Source organism: Dendrobates tinctorius, unplaced genomic scaffold (assembly GCF_039654945.1).
Source record: "Dendrobates tinctorius isolate UK_male_01 unplaced genomic scaffold, ASM3965494v1 ptg000178l, whole genome shotgun sequence".
Taxonomy (NCBI): Eukaryota; Metazoa; Chordata; class Amphibia; order Anura; family Dendrobatidae; genus Dendrobates; species Dendrobates tinctorius.
In genome coordinates, this window is record NW_027361845.1 from 2,131,620 (window position 1) to 2,148,182 (window position 16,563).

A 16,563-nucleotide genomic window follows, 5' to 3' on the forward strand; every position below is an offset into this window, starting at 1 on the left:
ACATCCTGTATTATACTCCAGAGCTGCACTCACTATTCTGCTGGTGCAATCACTATGTACATACATTCCATTACTGATCCTGAGTTACATCCCGTATTATACTCCAGAGCTGCACCCACTATTCTTCTGGTGCAGTCACTGTGTACATACATTACATTACTGATCCTGAGTTACATCCTGTATTATACTCCAGAGCTGCACTCACTATTCTGCTGGTGCAGTCACTGTGTACATACATTACATTACTGATCCTGAGTTACATCCTGTATTATACTCCAGAGCTGCACTCACTATTCTGCTGGTGCAGTCACTGTGTACATACATTACATTACTGATCCTGAGTTACATCCTGTATTATACCCCAGAGCTGCACTCACTATTCTGCTGGTGCAGTCACTGTGTACATACATTACATTACTGATCCTGAGTTACCTCCTGTATTATACCCCAGAGCTGCACTCACTATTCTGCTGGTGCAGTCACTGTGTACATACATTACATTACTGATCCTGAGTTACCTCCTGTATTATAATCCAGAGCTGCACTCACTATTCTGCTGGTGCAGTCACTGTGTACATACATTACTGATCCTGAGTTACATCCTGTATTATACTCCAGAGCTGCACTCGCTATTCTGCTGGTGCAGTCACTGTGTACATACATTACTGATCCTGAGTTACCTCCTGTATTATACTCCAGAGCTGCACTCACTATTCTGCAGACACATCCTCCATATAAATCGTTAGAAACTCTGCAAAGTGTGGAAAGAAATGACGTTTTACAGACTGAAAAAGACGCTTTGAAGTTTCTCATCTGTCAGGAACAATCGATCATCGGGTGCGGAGAGTTCTTACACCTCGTTCCCTTTTCTGGTCCTGTAAAATGCAGCTTTTTCTGCAGAGTAAAATGCGCACAAAATCTTGGCCAGAACCCAGCGTGTGAACAGTCCCTTATACTTGGTGATGTCGCTGACGTCTGCTGCTGTAATAATCGGTGATACTTGGCGTCACTGGTGCAGATTTTGCGCTGTGATTCCGGCTTGTTTTCCGATGTTTTGAACGAAGTCCGGAGCTCAGCGGAGCAGGGCGAGTGTGCGCCTCCGGAGGGGCAGGATAACATGTTCGGCGGTTGCCGTCAGCGCTTTAAAAATGTTCCAAATTCATTAGCCGGATCGCGCCTCTGAATAATTTGGGCGAATCTTACGGTACTTTACTTTTATTATTAAATCTGGTGAACAAAACGCCGCTCTCCACGTATCAGTCACAGTGTGCTGTGCAACAAAGGAGACACAAGGGTGTAGGAAATCATTAGCAGAAGGGCAAAGATCTCAACGTTCTGCAGACGTAAGACACCGCTCTGAGCAAGGCGGTCTGTCACCACAGGCACAAAGTTCGTCGCCTCCTGAGTCACTAATAGTGGCGCCTAAACATCGTAAGTATGTACCGTACAGTCTCTTCCTGAACTTGTGTGTACAGCTGGGAGGGGGAAAACTATGTGTATAACCGCGCAACACTGGACTGCTGATAGTGTCATCAAAGTCTCCACATAGGAGGCAGTATTATAGTAGTTATATTCTTGTACATAGGGGGCAGTATTATAGTAGTTATATTCTTGTACATAGGGGCAGTATTATAGTAGTTATATTCTTGTACATAGGGGGCAGTATTATAGTAGTTATATTCTTGTACATAGGGGACAGTATTATAGTAGTTATATTCTTATACATAGGGGGCAGTATTATAGTAGTTATATTCTTGTACATAGGGGCAGTATTATAGTAGTTACTGTATATTCTTGTACATAGGGGGCAGTATTATAGTAGTTATTTTCTTGTACATAGAGGGCAGTATTATAATAGTTATATTCTTGTACATAGGAGCAGTATTATAGTAGTTATATTCTTGTACATAGAGGACAGTATTATAGTAGTTATAGTCTTGTACATAGGGGCAGTATTATAGTAGTTATATTCTTGTACATAGGGGCAGTATTATAGTAGTTATATTCGTGTACATAGGGGACAGTATTATAGTAGTTATATTCTTGTACATAGGGGACAGTATTATAGTAGTTATATTCTTGTACATAGTGGCAGTATTATAGTAGTTATATTCTTGTACATAGGGACAGTATTATAGTAGTTATATTCTTGTACATAGGGGGCAGTATTATAGTAGTTATATTCGTGTACATAGGGGACAGTATTATAGTAGTTATATTCTTGTACATAGGGGACAGTATTATAGTAGTTATATTCTTGTACATAGGGGCAGTATTATAGTAGTTATATTCTTGTACATAGGGACAGTATTATAGTAGTTATATTCTTGTACATAGGGGGCAGTATTATAGTAGTTATATTCTTGTACATAGGGGACAGTATTATAGTTGTTATATTCTTGTACATAGGAGCAGTATTATAGTAGTTATATTCTTGTACATAGGGGGCAGTATTATAGTAGTTATATTCTTGTACATAGGGGACAGTATTATAGTAGTTATATTCTTGTACATAGGGGACAGTATTATAGTTGTTATATTCTTGTACATAGGAGCAGTATTATAGTAGTTATATTCTTGTACATAGGGGGCAGTATTATAGTAGTTATATTCTTGTACATAGGGGGCAGTATTATAGTAGTTATATTCTTATACATAGGGGGCAGTATTATAGTAGTTATATTCTTGTACATAGGAGCAGTATTATAGTAGTTACTGTATATTCTTGTACATAGGGGGCAGTATTATAGTAGTTATTTTCTTGTACATAGAGGGCAGTATTATAATAGTTATATTCTTGTACATAGGAGCAGTATTATAGTAGTTATATTCTTGTACATAGGGGACAGTATTATAGTAGTTATATTCTTGTACATAGGGGGCAGTATTATAGTAGTTATTTTCTTGTACATAGGAGCAGTATTATAGTAGTTATAGTCTTGTACATAGGGGCAGTATTATAGTAGTTATATTCGTGTACATAGGGGACAGTATTATAGTAGTTATATTCTTGTACATAGGGGACAGTATTATAGTAGTTATATTCTTGTACATAGGGGCAGTATTATAGTAGTTATATTCTTGTACATAGGGACAGTATTATAGTAGTTATATTCTTGTACATAGGGGGCAGTATTATAGTTGTTATATTCTTGTACATAGGGGACAGTATTATAGTTGTTATATTCTTGTACATAGGAGCAGTATTATAGTAGTTATATTATTGTACATAGGGGGCAGTATTATAGTAGTTATATTCTTGTACATAGGGGACAGTATTATAGTAGTTATATTCTTGTACATAGGGGACAGTATTATAGTTGTTATATTCTTGTACATAGGAGCAGTATTATAGTAGTTATATTCTTGTACATAGGGGGAAGTATTATAGTAGTTATATTCTTGTACATAGGGGGCAGTATTATAGTAGTTATATTCTTGTACATAGGGGGCAGTATTATAGTAGTTATATTCTTGTACATAGGGGCAGTATTATAGTTGTTATATTCTTGTACATAGGAGCAGTATTATAGTAGTTATATTCTTGTACATAGGGGGCAGTATTAGTAGTTATATTCTTGTACATAGGGGAAGTATTATAGTAGTTATATTCGTGTACATAGGAGCAGTGTTATAGTAGTTATATTCTTGTACATAGGGGACAGTATTATTGTAGTTATATTCTTGTACATAGGAGACAGTATTATAGTAGTTATATTCTTGTACATAGGGGGCAGTATTATAGTAGTTATATTCTTGCACATAGGAGCAGTATTATAGTAGTTATATTCTTTTACATAGGAGCAGTATTATAGTAGTTATATTCTTGTACATAGGGGGCAGTATTATAATAGTTATATTCTTGTACATAGGAGCATAGAATCATAGAATCGTAGAGTTGGAAGGGTCCTCCTGGGCCATCTGGTCCAACCCCCTGCTCAAAGCAGGATTCGCTAAATCATCCCAGTCAGATGTCTGTCCAGCCTCTGTTTGAAGACTTCCATTGAAGGAGAACTCACCACTTCTCGTGGCAGCTTGTTCCACTCATTGATCACTCTAAGGCTAAGTGCACACGTAATGGAACTCTCGCGGAAATTACCGCAAGAATTCCGGAATTCCAGTCCGCGGGAAAATCGCATTTTAAATTCCCGCGATTTTCCCGCGGAAAAACTAGCATTTTGCAAGCGTAATTAGCTTGCAAAATGCTAGCGTTTTCCAAGCGATCTGGAGCATCGCTTGGAGAACTGATTGACAGGTTGGTCACACTTGTCAAACACAGTGTTTGACAGTGTGACCAACTTTTTACTACTGAGGCCGCCTATGCGGCATCAATAGTAAAAGATAGGATGTAAAAAAAAATAAAAAATGGTGTTATTCTTACCCTCCGATGTCCCGCGCATCCGTTCCCAGTAATCCTTTGCGAAAATGCTCGCGATGACGTCAGTTCTCGCGGGATCGCGACGTCTCGCGGTAATTCGCGATGACGTCGCGCGAATGACCGCGAGACTTCGCGATCCCGCGAGAACGGACGTCATCGCGAGCATTTTCGCAAAGGACTACTGGGAACGAGAGCATGAAGAGAAGCGGGAAGGCTGCGCGGGACGTCGTAGGGTGAGAATAGCAATATTTTTTATTTTAAATTCTTTTTTTTTACAGGGATATGGTACCCAAAGCCCGGAGGACAGTCTCCTCTCCTCCGGACCGTGGGTACCATCCGCAATTGTTCTGCTTACTTTCCGCATGGTGTGCACAGCCACATGCGGGAAGTAAGCGGAACAATGCATTCCTATGGGTGCGGGATCGCCGCGATTCCGCAAATTAATGAGCATGCTGCGTTTTTTACCGCGAAGCGATTCCGCCGCGGTAAAAACCGCAGCATTAGCACAGCATTGCGGAATCCCATAGGAATGCATGGGATGCTTATTTTTCGCGTTTTCGCGGCAAAATCGCGCGGTTAAAACCGCCGCGGAAACGCGAAAAAACGCTACGTGTGAACTCAGCCTAACTGTCAAAAAGTTTTTCTAATATCTAATCTGTGTCTCCTCCCATTCAGTTTCATCCCATTGCTTCTAGTCTTTCCTTGTGCAAATGAGAATAAAGTTGATCCTTCTACAATGTGACAGCCCTTTAGATATTTGTAGACAGCTATTAAGTCTCCTCTCAGTCTTCTCTTTTGCAAACTAAACATTCCCAAATCCTGCAACCTTTCCTCATAAGACAGGGTTTGCAGACCGGTCACCATTCTGGTCGCTCTTTTCTGAATTTGCTCCAGTTTGTTGATGTCTTTTTTAAAATGTGGTGCCCAAAACTGGACACACTATTCCAGATGAGGTCTGACCAAAGAGGAGTAGAGGGAAATAATGACTTCACGTGATCTAGACTGTATGCTTCTGTTAATACATCCTAGAATTGCATTTGCCTTTTTTGCTGCTGCATCACACTGTTGACTCATATTCAGTCTGTGATCTATTAGTATACCCAAGTCTTTTTCACATGTGCTGTTGCTTAGCCCTATTCCTCCCATTCTGTGTATGCTTTTTTCATTTTTATTGCCCAGATGTAGTACTTTGCATTTTTCCCTGTTAAAAACCATTCTGTTAGTTGCTGCCCACAACGCCAGTTTATTTATATCTTTTTGAATACTCTCTCTTCTCTAGTATTAGCTATCCCTCCTAGCTTTGTGTCATCAGCAAATTTAATCAGTTTACCCTCAATTCCTTCATCTAAATCGTTGATAAAGATGTTGAACAATACAGGGCCCAGGACAGAGCCCTGTAGTACCCCACTTGAGACATTCTTCCAACTGGATGTGCAGCCATTTACGACCACTCTTTGGGTCCGATCACTAAGCCAGTTATGAATCCACCTAACAGTTGCCTTGTCCATTCCATACTTAGTAATTTTTTCAATAAGGATTGTATGAGATACTTTGTCAAATGCTTTGCTGAAGTCAAGAAATACTATATCTACAGCATTTCCTTGATCCACCCAATCAGTGATTCTGTCATAGAAGGAAATTAAGTTAGTCTGAACATGACTTATTAGTTACAAACCCATGCTGACTCTGTTTAATCACTTCATTCTTATCCAGGTGCTGACATACATGTTGTTTAATAATTTGTTCAAAGATCTTTCCTGGTATAGAAGTCAGACTCACCGGCATATAGTTGCCTGGCTCCACCTTCTTCCCCTTTTTGAAGATAGGAACAACATTTGCTCTTCTCCAGTCTTCTGGGACTTGTCCTGTTCTCCAATAATTTTCAAAGATTATGGAGAGGGGTTCAAAAATTTCTTCTATCTCCTTCAGTACTCTGGGGTGTAATTCATCTGGACCTGGAGACTTGAATTAATTTAGGCTAGCTAAGTGTTTCCTCACTATCTTTCTGTTTATAGCTATCCTGGATTCTTCTATTCCCTTAATAGGACAGTGAAGAACAGTTGATGTTACATTTCCTTTCTGAGAGAAAACAGATGCAAAAGGGAATCTAAAAGTTCGGCCTTCTCAACATCCTGTCTTACCATTTCATCATTTTCATCCTGTAAAAATCCTATAGCATCTTTGACTTTTCTTTTACTTTTGACATATCCCCAAAATCCTTTATTATTGCTTTTGACATCTCTTGCAAGCCTCAATTCATTTTCAGCTTTAGATAATCTGATTTGTGCCCTGCAGGTTCTGCAGACAGCATTATATTCTTCTTTAGATATGCCTCCCTCTTTCCATTTTATAAACATTTTTTCTTCCTTTTTAGCATGTGCTTAAGTTCTGTGTTCATCCATCCTGGCTTCCTTAATTGCTTCCTATTCTCCCCTCTTTTTGGAATTGTTAACAATTGTGCTTTGAGAATTTCATTTTTCAAGATTTCCCATCCTTCCTGGACATTTTTGTCTTTAAGGATATCCAGCCATTGGATCCCTCCAATTCTCTTTCTGAATCCCTTAAAATCTGCCTTTCTGAAATCTAACCTTGACGTCTGAGTCTTCACAGGTCTTCCTCCTCTAGTTATCCAAAATTCTAAAATAGCATGGTCGCTACCTCCTAGGGTCCCAGCCACTTTTACCTCCTCAACCATTTCCTCCCTGTTATTATAAGGATTAGATCCAAGGTAGCAGTTCCCCTTGTTTTCTCCCCTACCCTTTGGAAGATAAAGTTGTCAGCAAGAAAGGATAAGAATTTCCTTGACCTGTTAGTTTTGTCTGAGAGAGATTCCCAACAGTGTTATAGTAGTTATATTCCTGTACATAGGGGCAGTATTATAGTAGTTATATAATCTTGTACATAGGGGCAGTATTATAGTAGTTCTATTCTTGTACATAGGGGCAGTATTATAGTAGTTATATAATCTTGTACATAGGGGCAGTATTATAGTAGTTCTATTCTTGTACATAGGGGCAGTATTATAGTAGTTATATTCTTGCACATAGGAGCAGTATTATAGTAGTTATATTCTTGTACATAGTGGCAGTATTATAGTAGTTATATTCTTGTATATAGGGGCAGTATTATAGTAGTTATATTCTTGTACATAGGGGCAGTATTATAGTAGTTATATTCTTGTACATAGGAGCAGTATTATAGTAGTTATATTCTTGTACATAGGGGGCAGTATGATAGTAGTTATATTCTTGTACATAGGAGCAGTATTATAGTAGTTATATTCTTGTACATAGGGGCAGTATTAGAGTAGTTATATTCTTGCACATAGGAGCAGTATTATAGTAGTTATATTCTTGTACATAGGAGGCAGTATTATAGTAGTTATATTCTTGTACATAGGAGCAGTATTATAGTAGTTATATTCTTGTACATAGGGGGCAGTATTATAGTAGTTATATTCTTGTACATAGGGGCAGTATTATAGTAGTTATATTCTTGTACATAGGGGCAGTATTATAGTAGTTATATTCTTGTACATAGGGGGCAGTATTATAGTAGTTATATTCTTGTACATAGGGGACAGTATTATAGTAGTTATATTCTTGTACATATGGGCAGTATTATAGTAGTTATATTCTTGTACATAGGAGACAGTATTATAGTAGTTATATTCTTGTACATAGGGGCAGTATTATAGTAGTTATATTCTTGTACATAGGGGCAGTATTATAGTAGTTATATTCTTGTACATAGGGGGCAGTATTATAGTAGTTATATTCTTGTACATAGGGGCAGTATTATAGTAGTTATATTCTTGTACATAGGGGGCAGTATTATAGTAGTTATATTCTTGTATATAGGGGCAGTATTATAGTAGTTATATTCTTGTACATAGGGGCAGTATTATAGTAGTTATATTCTTGTATATAGGGGTAGTATTATAGTAGTTATATTCTTGTACATAGGGGGTAGTATTATAGTAGTTATATTCTTGTACATAGGGGGCAGTATTATAGTAGTTATATTCTTGTACATAGGGGCAGTATTATAGTAGTTATATTCTTGTACATAGGAGCAGTATTATAGTAGTTATATTCTTGTACATAGGGGCAGTATTATAGTAGTTATATTCGTGTACATAGTGGGCAGTATTATAGTAGTTATATTCTTGTACATAGGAGCAGTATTATAGTAGTTATATTCTTGTACATAGGGGGCAGTATTATAGTAGATATATTCTTGTACATAGGGGGCAGTATTATAGTAGTTATATTCTTGTACATAGGGGCAGTATTATAGTAGTTATATTCTTGTACATAGGGGGCAGTATTATAGTAGTTATATTCTTGTACATAGGGACAGTATTATATTAGTTATATTCTTGTACGTAGAGGCAGTATTATAGTAATTATATTCTTGTACATAGGGGGCAGTATTATAGTAGTTATATTCTTGTACGTAGAGGCAGTATTATAGTAATTATATTCTTGTACATAGGGGGCAGTATTATAGTAGTTATATTCTTGTACATAGGGGCAGTATTATAGTAGTGATATTTCTGTTCTTATGAGGCAGTAATATAGGGGTCACTTATTCAGCTATCTTTGTTTTTACAGCATTGTATGCCACTATGGCATCCAGCAGGCTACGTGTGGCAGTGATTGGGGCTGGATCTGCTGGACTTTGCAGTGCTCGTCATATTCTTTCAAGACCATTAACTTTTGAGCCCCCAGTGGTGTTCGAGACGACAGGTCAAGTGGGGGGAACTTGGGTTTACATAGAAGACCCAGGGAATGACGTCCATACACATTCCAGTATGTACAGAGATTTGAAGTAAGTGGCATTCAATAATAATATCACACAGTTCACCTTCCATCACCTTCTTCCACCTCTAGGTCCTCTGGTAATTTATGGGATGTTCTGCTGTTCTGTATTCGTACGGATTGTTTTATATCTTTGATTTACAATGGTTCTAATCACTTTAACATGCAATCTAACCTGGATTTACTCTCTATATATAATATAATTTATTTTTTCTTTGCTCGGTCAGTGGTCGCATGTTAAAATCGGACCTTTATTAGGATATTTTATTTTTTTACATCGGGCTTTAGGCTAACATTGTATTTTTTTCCTTAAAGAGATTGTTTAGAGAAGGACTTTTATTTTTTTATTTTTTTTGTTAATAAAAAAAAAGGAAAATATGAAAAATAAACCGTAATAACCTTTACTAATTTCTCACAACTTCCATTGTGATGGTTCACTGATCCGCCATGGTCTCTACTTCCTGTTGTCATCTTGACAGACAGTAAATAGCGGGAAATGGCTCAGCCAATCACTGCTCGTCGAGTGGTCCCGCCCCAGCCTGCTATTGGCTAATAGAGCGCTATTTCCTGTGTGTTAAAGCAAGATCAGGAGGAAGAGACCATCGATGAGCCCGCTAATTATCGTCTGATGTTTATAATAGAGAAGTGAATATATTCTCGATCCCTCACTATCCTAGGACCAATCTTCCTAAAGAGATAATGGAATTTCCCGATTTTCCCTTTGATCCCTCCCTGCCTTCCTTCATCCATCACTCAGAAGTGCTGAAATATCTGGAGGAATACACAGATAAATTCTCTATTCGACCACATATCAAGGTGAGATCATGCCGGGCCGGGAACAGGACCTCCATTGGAGGTGTGGACTTGTAGACATAGCATGGTTTGAGGGTACTTTGACCATATTGAGACTTACAAGCAAGGCATCATGGGAGGCAATATGCGAATTGCTCACCTCCGGAAGGAAGAACATTTTCTAATTTCCGCAATCTGGGCACCCTTTTTTTTGTTTTCTCATCATTAATACAGAGATGGGTCTGATGTCTTCATGAGGGTGCTGTGATGTCCCATGTCTATTGGGGTACCACGGGGGGGGCGTCCTTCAATATATACTCCTAGAACTAATAATCTAAATCCTTTTATGACCGGTCCACATCATATAAACTTTCCCCCGTCCTCTTGCACTTTGCAGTTTAACACTCGGGTGGTGTCCGTCTCCCCTGTAATTGGAGGCCACGAGCCGGTTTCCTGGTGGGTGATTGCGAAAACTCGAGGAGAAGAAGAGGTGGAAAAATTTGACGCCATCATGGTGTGTGTGGGGTGAGTACTCGCTCCCATCCTCACAGTCCATAAAGATCTTTCGTACTATTCCTAAATGTGATACTTAGAAAACTTTTCCCACAAAAAAAATATGTTCCCCTACCGATCCCGAGCTCTCGGATCAGGTCTGGAAGAAAAGTTTTTGTACAGGTGTAACCTCCTGAGCATTTGTACCAGAGAAGAAGCGTGATGGATCACGAGGCTGCTGGCAGTAGGGATTGGCAGAAGATGTCGGTGGGTAGCAGGTGCCCATGGGGGATGCAGACCCCGAAAATCACTTCATTGAGGTGATAACCTTTTGCACCAAGTTCTTTTGACAGGAAATGTGTGTTCGTAGTGACTGTTTTTGCTGGGGTTTTTTTTTGGGGGGGGGAGCAGAAAAATTCAAAACTTTGAGGTTCTGCTCAGTTTTTTTTTCTCTGAAAATTCTGTCAAAAGACTCATTGGGCATGTTCACATTCAGTTATTTTTAGGAATTTTTGGAGCAGAAATCTGGCAGAAACTCTCTAAATCCTCCTCAAAAAGACTGTGTGCTCACTCCCCACTATTACAGAGCGTACTGTGTTCACACTGAGGCTTTTTGCTGAGCTGTTTGAGCAGAATTTTGCCAAAATTAGCTATTTTTGATCAGAGATTTGGAGAGTTTCTGCTTCAAAAACTTAGAAAAAAAAAATTACTCAGTGCGAATATTGTGTTTTTTTTTTTTTGTTTTTTTTAAGTAGTAACCACTTCAGGAAATTTTCCTTTTTGGGGGGTTATGTGCACACAAGGTCAAAATAATACTTTTTCGACAGATAACTGAGCAGAACCTTCACATTTTGACAGTTTGACATTTTTAAGAAGGATTTGGAAAGTTTCCTCCAAGCTCAAAAAACCCTTTGTGAACATAGTCACTGACCGGAAACTCAAAGATTTGGAGTAAGACTTGGAGAGTTCCTGCTCCAAAACCTCTGTGTGCACATACCCTGGAAATCCAGCCGGTTGTCCTCGGATAGCGCTGTTGTCCAGGGGGTGACTAGCGTTCAGCAGTAGATGTTCTTCCATGTCTGCTCCTCTTGACCTCCTCATTATTTTCTTGATGACCTTTCTCCAATCCTTGCGAATTCTCTCTGATTACTTCGGTCGCCTTGTGTGACGTTGTGTCCCATTCCCTGCAGACATTATTCTCATCCCTACATCCCTGAGATTGAAGGACTAAAGGACTTTCAAGGTGAGAAATGGAGAAAGAGAACAAAAGGAACGATCCTCCATGAGAGTTTTCCTCGGTAGTGACGATCCCGATCCTTGACCCGGTTGAATGTATGGACTCTCCCAGAGGTCCTTAGTTCCTGCTCATGCTACGTTAACCTTTCTAGATAAAAATCATATTAGTGGCGCCATTTTTTTTCCCGACACATGTATTATTTTATCAAGAGGTTTTAAAGACAGACTGCAAACATGGTGTAAAGAAGGGGGGCGTAAAAAAAGTTAGCAATACTAATACAAAATTGAAGGCCATCACCAATCATCTGAAGGTCTTCTTCATTGTTTACCCATGTACAGCGCCGAATATATGGTTGTGGCTGTGCCTGGTACTGCAGCTACTTGTCCCACCTGGCTCTTCTGTCTTTGTTTTGGGCCACCGGCTATTTCCATCCGGTACTTCCGTTGACACCGTCGCTTGTGTATTGCACCCAACAACAACGACGTGTGTCGCACCCCACATTTAGGCAAATCTGAACTCTTAAAACTGGATGAGATTTTGATTCACTGATTTCTAATTTTTTATGTTTTTTTTTTTGATTTTCCAAAGGCAGAATTCTTTGCAAAAACACTTGAGAAAACTAATAAAGTTCTGCCTACATACAGCCACCACTAGAGGGAGCTCACTGCATACGCTTTATCCAGTATGCACTCAGCTCCTTAGCGCCCTCTAGTTGTAGATGCTGGTAGCCAGAATGTTATAATTATACGTTGTGCAGGGGATTTGGAACTCTTTATCGGAAAAATGAAGCTCCGAATACTAAAGTTGTATATAATAAAAAGGATAACAATTACACTGGTCAACAGCATTTTTGGTGCCAAAGATATTTCATCGAATTTAGGGTATTTTTGGGGTGCTGATTCTGAATATGTCATCAGTTTTGCCAGATTGGCTCAAGTTTTTGAGATTTTTGGTATCTTATTTATAGCACTTGTTGGTAAATGCGACGCATCATCTCATTAATTTCTTTGGATTAGTACTTGAACTGAGCAGTTCTCAATATAGTTTTGTGTTAATTAGTGTTCTAAAAGTTTGTTCATAGCTTGATTTTTGCACTAACTTTATGTTGTTGTCTGTTTTCCAGTGAAAAGCATGAACTCATCATGAAGAAGTTGTCTTAACGATCCAGACTCATTCTGTTACATTTGTGGTGAATATACACTGCCAAAACATAGAAGAAACATAACAGACTTCGTAAAAAAAGTGTATTTTGCCTATTTTGGGGTTATGCTTGGGGACCAAGACAAGTTTTGGGCACCACACATAGTGTGCAAAGCATGTATCGAATTATTACGAAAATGGAGCAAAGGACAAAGAAAAAGCTTCAAATTTGGTGTTCCAATGGTGTGGAGAGAGCCAAAAAATCATCATGATGACTGTTATTTATGGTAAACACAGGTACAGGCACATCTTCACAATGAGGGACAGGCCTTCTTGCAGATTCCATGTTACTCCCATTTTCGTTTCTTATGCTTATTGAATCCTTGCACTTGCACTGCACAGAAATAACAGTCATCATGATGATTTTTTGGCTCTCTCCACACCATTGGAACACCAAATTTGAAGCTTTTTCTTTGTCCTTTGCTCCATTTTCGTAATAATTCGATACATGCTTTGCACACTATGTGTGGTGCCCAAAACTTGTCTTGGTCCCCAAGCATAACCCCAAAATAGGCAAAATACACTTTTTTTACGAAGTGTGTTATGTTTCTTCTATGTTTTGGCAGTGTATATTCACCACAAATGTAACAGAATGAGTCTGGATCGTTAAGACAACTTCTTCATGATGAGTTCATGCTTTTCACTGGAAAACAGACAACAACATAAAGTTAGTGCAAAAATCAAGCTATGAACAAACTTTTAGAACACTAATTAACACAAAACTATATTGAGAACTGCTCAGTTCAAGTACTAATCCAAAGAAATTAATGAGATGATGCGTCGCATTTACCAACAAGTGCTATAAATAAGATACCAAAAATCTCAAAAACTTGAGCCAATCTGGCAAAACTGATGACATATTCAGAATCAGCACCCCAAAAATACCCCAAATTCATTAAAATATTTTGGACACCAGAAAAAAAAATTTTTTTCGTTGACCTGTGTTATATTTACATTATAAAGTAAAAATGAAGTTATATTGAGTGGATCTTTTTTTCTATTGGTTTTGTAGGACAAGTGTTACACAGCCATTTCTACCGCTATCCGGAGGTCTTCTCTTCACGTTCAGTAGTCCTTTTGGGCTGCGGACCTTCAGGTGTAGACATAGCCATGGAACTGTCTCCTCATGCCGAGCGGGTCATTTTGTGCCATCGCAGTCCTCCCCTAATGTGGACCCCACCAGGAAATGTCTCAATGGCGCCTCCAGTGGTCAGTGCTGCTCCTAACACCCTAGTATGTGAGGATGGAAGGAAGATTCAGGCAGATACTTTGATTTTCTGTACTGGTTACAAATACAATTACCCATTCTTTGCGTCTGGGGCAGAACATGGTGATGTACTGGACTGGGGATTTTTGGAGGGTGAAGATATAGAAAGCCCAGATTTAGGGAAGGGTCACCTACCGCCCCTATATAATCAACTTATCCATGCCCGATACCCCACCCTGGGCTTCATTGGGGCTTGTAAAATTGTGGTGCCATTCCCGCTCGTTCACTGCCAGGCCCAGTTTTTCCTGTTAGTGCTGGAGGGTAAACACCCATTGCCTCCTCCAGAGCTGATGCTTTCCGAGTGCCGCCAAGAGCTAATAAAGCACCGAGCTTCGGGATTACCGCTCAAGTATCTTTACCGCCTTGGGCTGAACCAGTGGAAATATAACCAGTGGCTGGCGGACACCGCAGGCTTCGAGCCACTGGCCCCAGTGTTGAGAAAGTTGTATGAAGTGACTCGAGATTTCAGAGGATCCAACCCTATCATTTATCGAAGGCTCAACTTCAAAATCCTGAACAGAGAAGAGTTTGAGATGTATATGGATGAGACGAAAGAGTCCGAGGTGTAGACTCAACACGAAATGACCTCTCCATATAGGCCAGTATGGCAACTACGGGACCCCAGAGGAAGAAGCCTGGCTCCAGTTGGCCCCTGACCCTTCTCATTTGTGCATAACCCTATACAAGACAATATACAGTACCTTGCGAAATTATTCAGCCCCCTGGAACTTTTCAACCTTTTCCCACATATCATGCTTCAAACATAAAGATACCAAATGTAAATTTTTGGTGAAGAATCAACAACAAGTGGGACACAATTGTGAAGTTGAATGAAATTTATTGGTTATTTTAAATTTTTGTGGAAATTCAAAAACTGAAAAGTGGGGCGTGCAATATTATTCGGCCCCTTTAACTTAATACTTTGTTGCGCCACATTTTTCTGCGATTACAGCTGCAGTCGCTTGGGGTATGTCTCTATCAGTTTTGTACATCGAGAGACTGAAATTCTCGCCCATTCTTCCTTGGCAAACAGCTCGAGCTCAGTGAGGTTTGATGGAGATCGTTTGTGAACAGCAGTTTTCAGCTCTTTCCACAGATTCTCGATTGGATTCAGGTCTGGACTGTGACTTGGCCTTTCTAACACCTGGATACGTTTATTTGTGAACCATTCCATTGTAGATTTAGCTTTATGTTTAGGATCATTGTCTTGTTGGAAGACAAATCTCCGTCCCAGTCTCAGGTCTTTTGCAGACTCCAACAGGTTTTCTTCAAGAATGGTCCTGTATTTGGCTTCATCCATCTTCCCATCAATTTTAACCATATTCCATGTCCCTGCTGAAGAAAACCAGTCCCAAACCATGATGCTGCCACCACCATGTTTGACAGTGGGGATGGTGTGTTCAGGGTGATGAGCTGTGTTGCCTTTACGCCAAACATATCGTTTGGCATTGTTGCCAAAAAGTTCGATTTTGGTTTCATCTGACCAGAGCACCTTCTTCCACATGTTTGGTGTGTCTCCCAGGTGGCTTGTTGCAAACATTAAACAACACTTTTTATGGATATCTTTGAGAAATGGCTTTCTTCTTGCCACTCTTCCATAAAGGCCAGATTTGTGCAGTGCACGATTGATTGTTGTCCTATGAACAGACTGTCCCACCTCAGCTGTAGATCTCTGCAGTTCATCCAGAGTGATCATGGGCCTCTTGGCTGCATCTCTGATCAGTCTTCTCCTTGTTTGAGATGAAAGTTTAGAGGGACGGCCGTGTCTTGGTAGATTTGCAGTGGTATGATACTCCTTCCATTTCAATATGATCGCTTGCACAGTGCTCCTTGGGATGTTTAAAGTTTTGGAAATCATTTTGTATCCAAATCCGGCTTTATACTTCTCCACGACAGTATCACGGACCTGCCTGTTGTGTTCCTTGGTCTTCATGATGCTCTCTGTGCATCAAACAGAACCCTGAGACTACCACAGAGCAGGTGCATTTATACGGAGACTTGATTACACACAGGTGGATTATATTTATCATCATTAGTCATTTACGACAACATTGGATCATTCAGAGATCCACAATGAACTTCTGGAGTGAGTTTGCTGCACTGAAAGTAAAGGGGCCAAATAATATTGCATGCCCCACTTTTCAGTTTTTGAATTTCCACAAAAAATTAAAATAACCAATAAATTTCAATCAACTTCACAATTGTGTCCCACTTGTTTTTGATTCTTCACCAATAATTTAGATTTGGTATCTTTATGTTTGAAGCATGATATGTGGGAAAAGATTGAAAAGTTCCAGGGGGCCGAATACTTTCGCAAGGCACTGTATCTTCATAGAAAACATGCCTGTCCTATGGATGGTAAGAAGGTCGTAGG

General features: G+C 39.5%; 1 protein-coding gene across 3 annotated transcripts in view; it reads left to right on the forward strand.

Annotated features, from left to right (window-relative positions):
* Window positions 1–14,933, forward strand: part of LOC141054330 (uncharacterized) — a 35,343-nt gene extending 20,410 nt beyond the window's left edge. For all 3 annotated transcript variants that reach the window (XM_073551639.1, XM_073551640.1, XM_073551641.1), the window contains exons 3-7: window positions 8,995–9,211; window positions 9,879–10,017; window positions 10,391–10,518; window positions 11,676–11,728; window positions 13,935–14,933. In XM_073551639.1, the coding sequence (XP_073407740.1) occupies window positions 9,009–9,211; window positions 9,879–10,017; window positions 10,391–10,518; window positions 11,676–11,728; window positions 13,935–14,758 (1,347 nt within the window). In that variant the 5' untranslated portion in view covers window positions 8,995–9,008 and the 3' untranslated portion in view covers window positions 14,759–14,933. The remainder of the gene's footprint in view (window positions 1–8,994; window positions 9,212–9,878; window positions 10,018–10,390; window positions 10,519–11,675; window positions 11,729–13,934) is intronic.
* The last annotated feature ends 1,630 nt before the right edge of the window (window positions 14,934–16,563 follow it).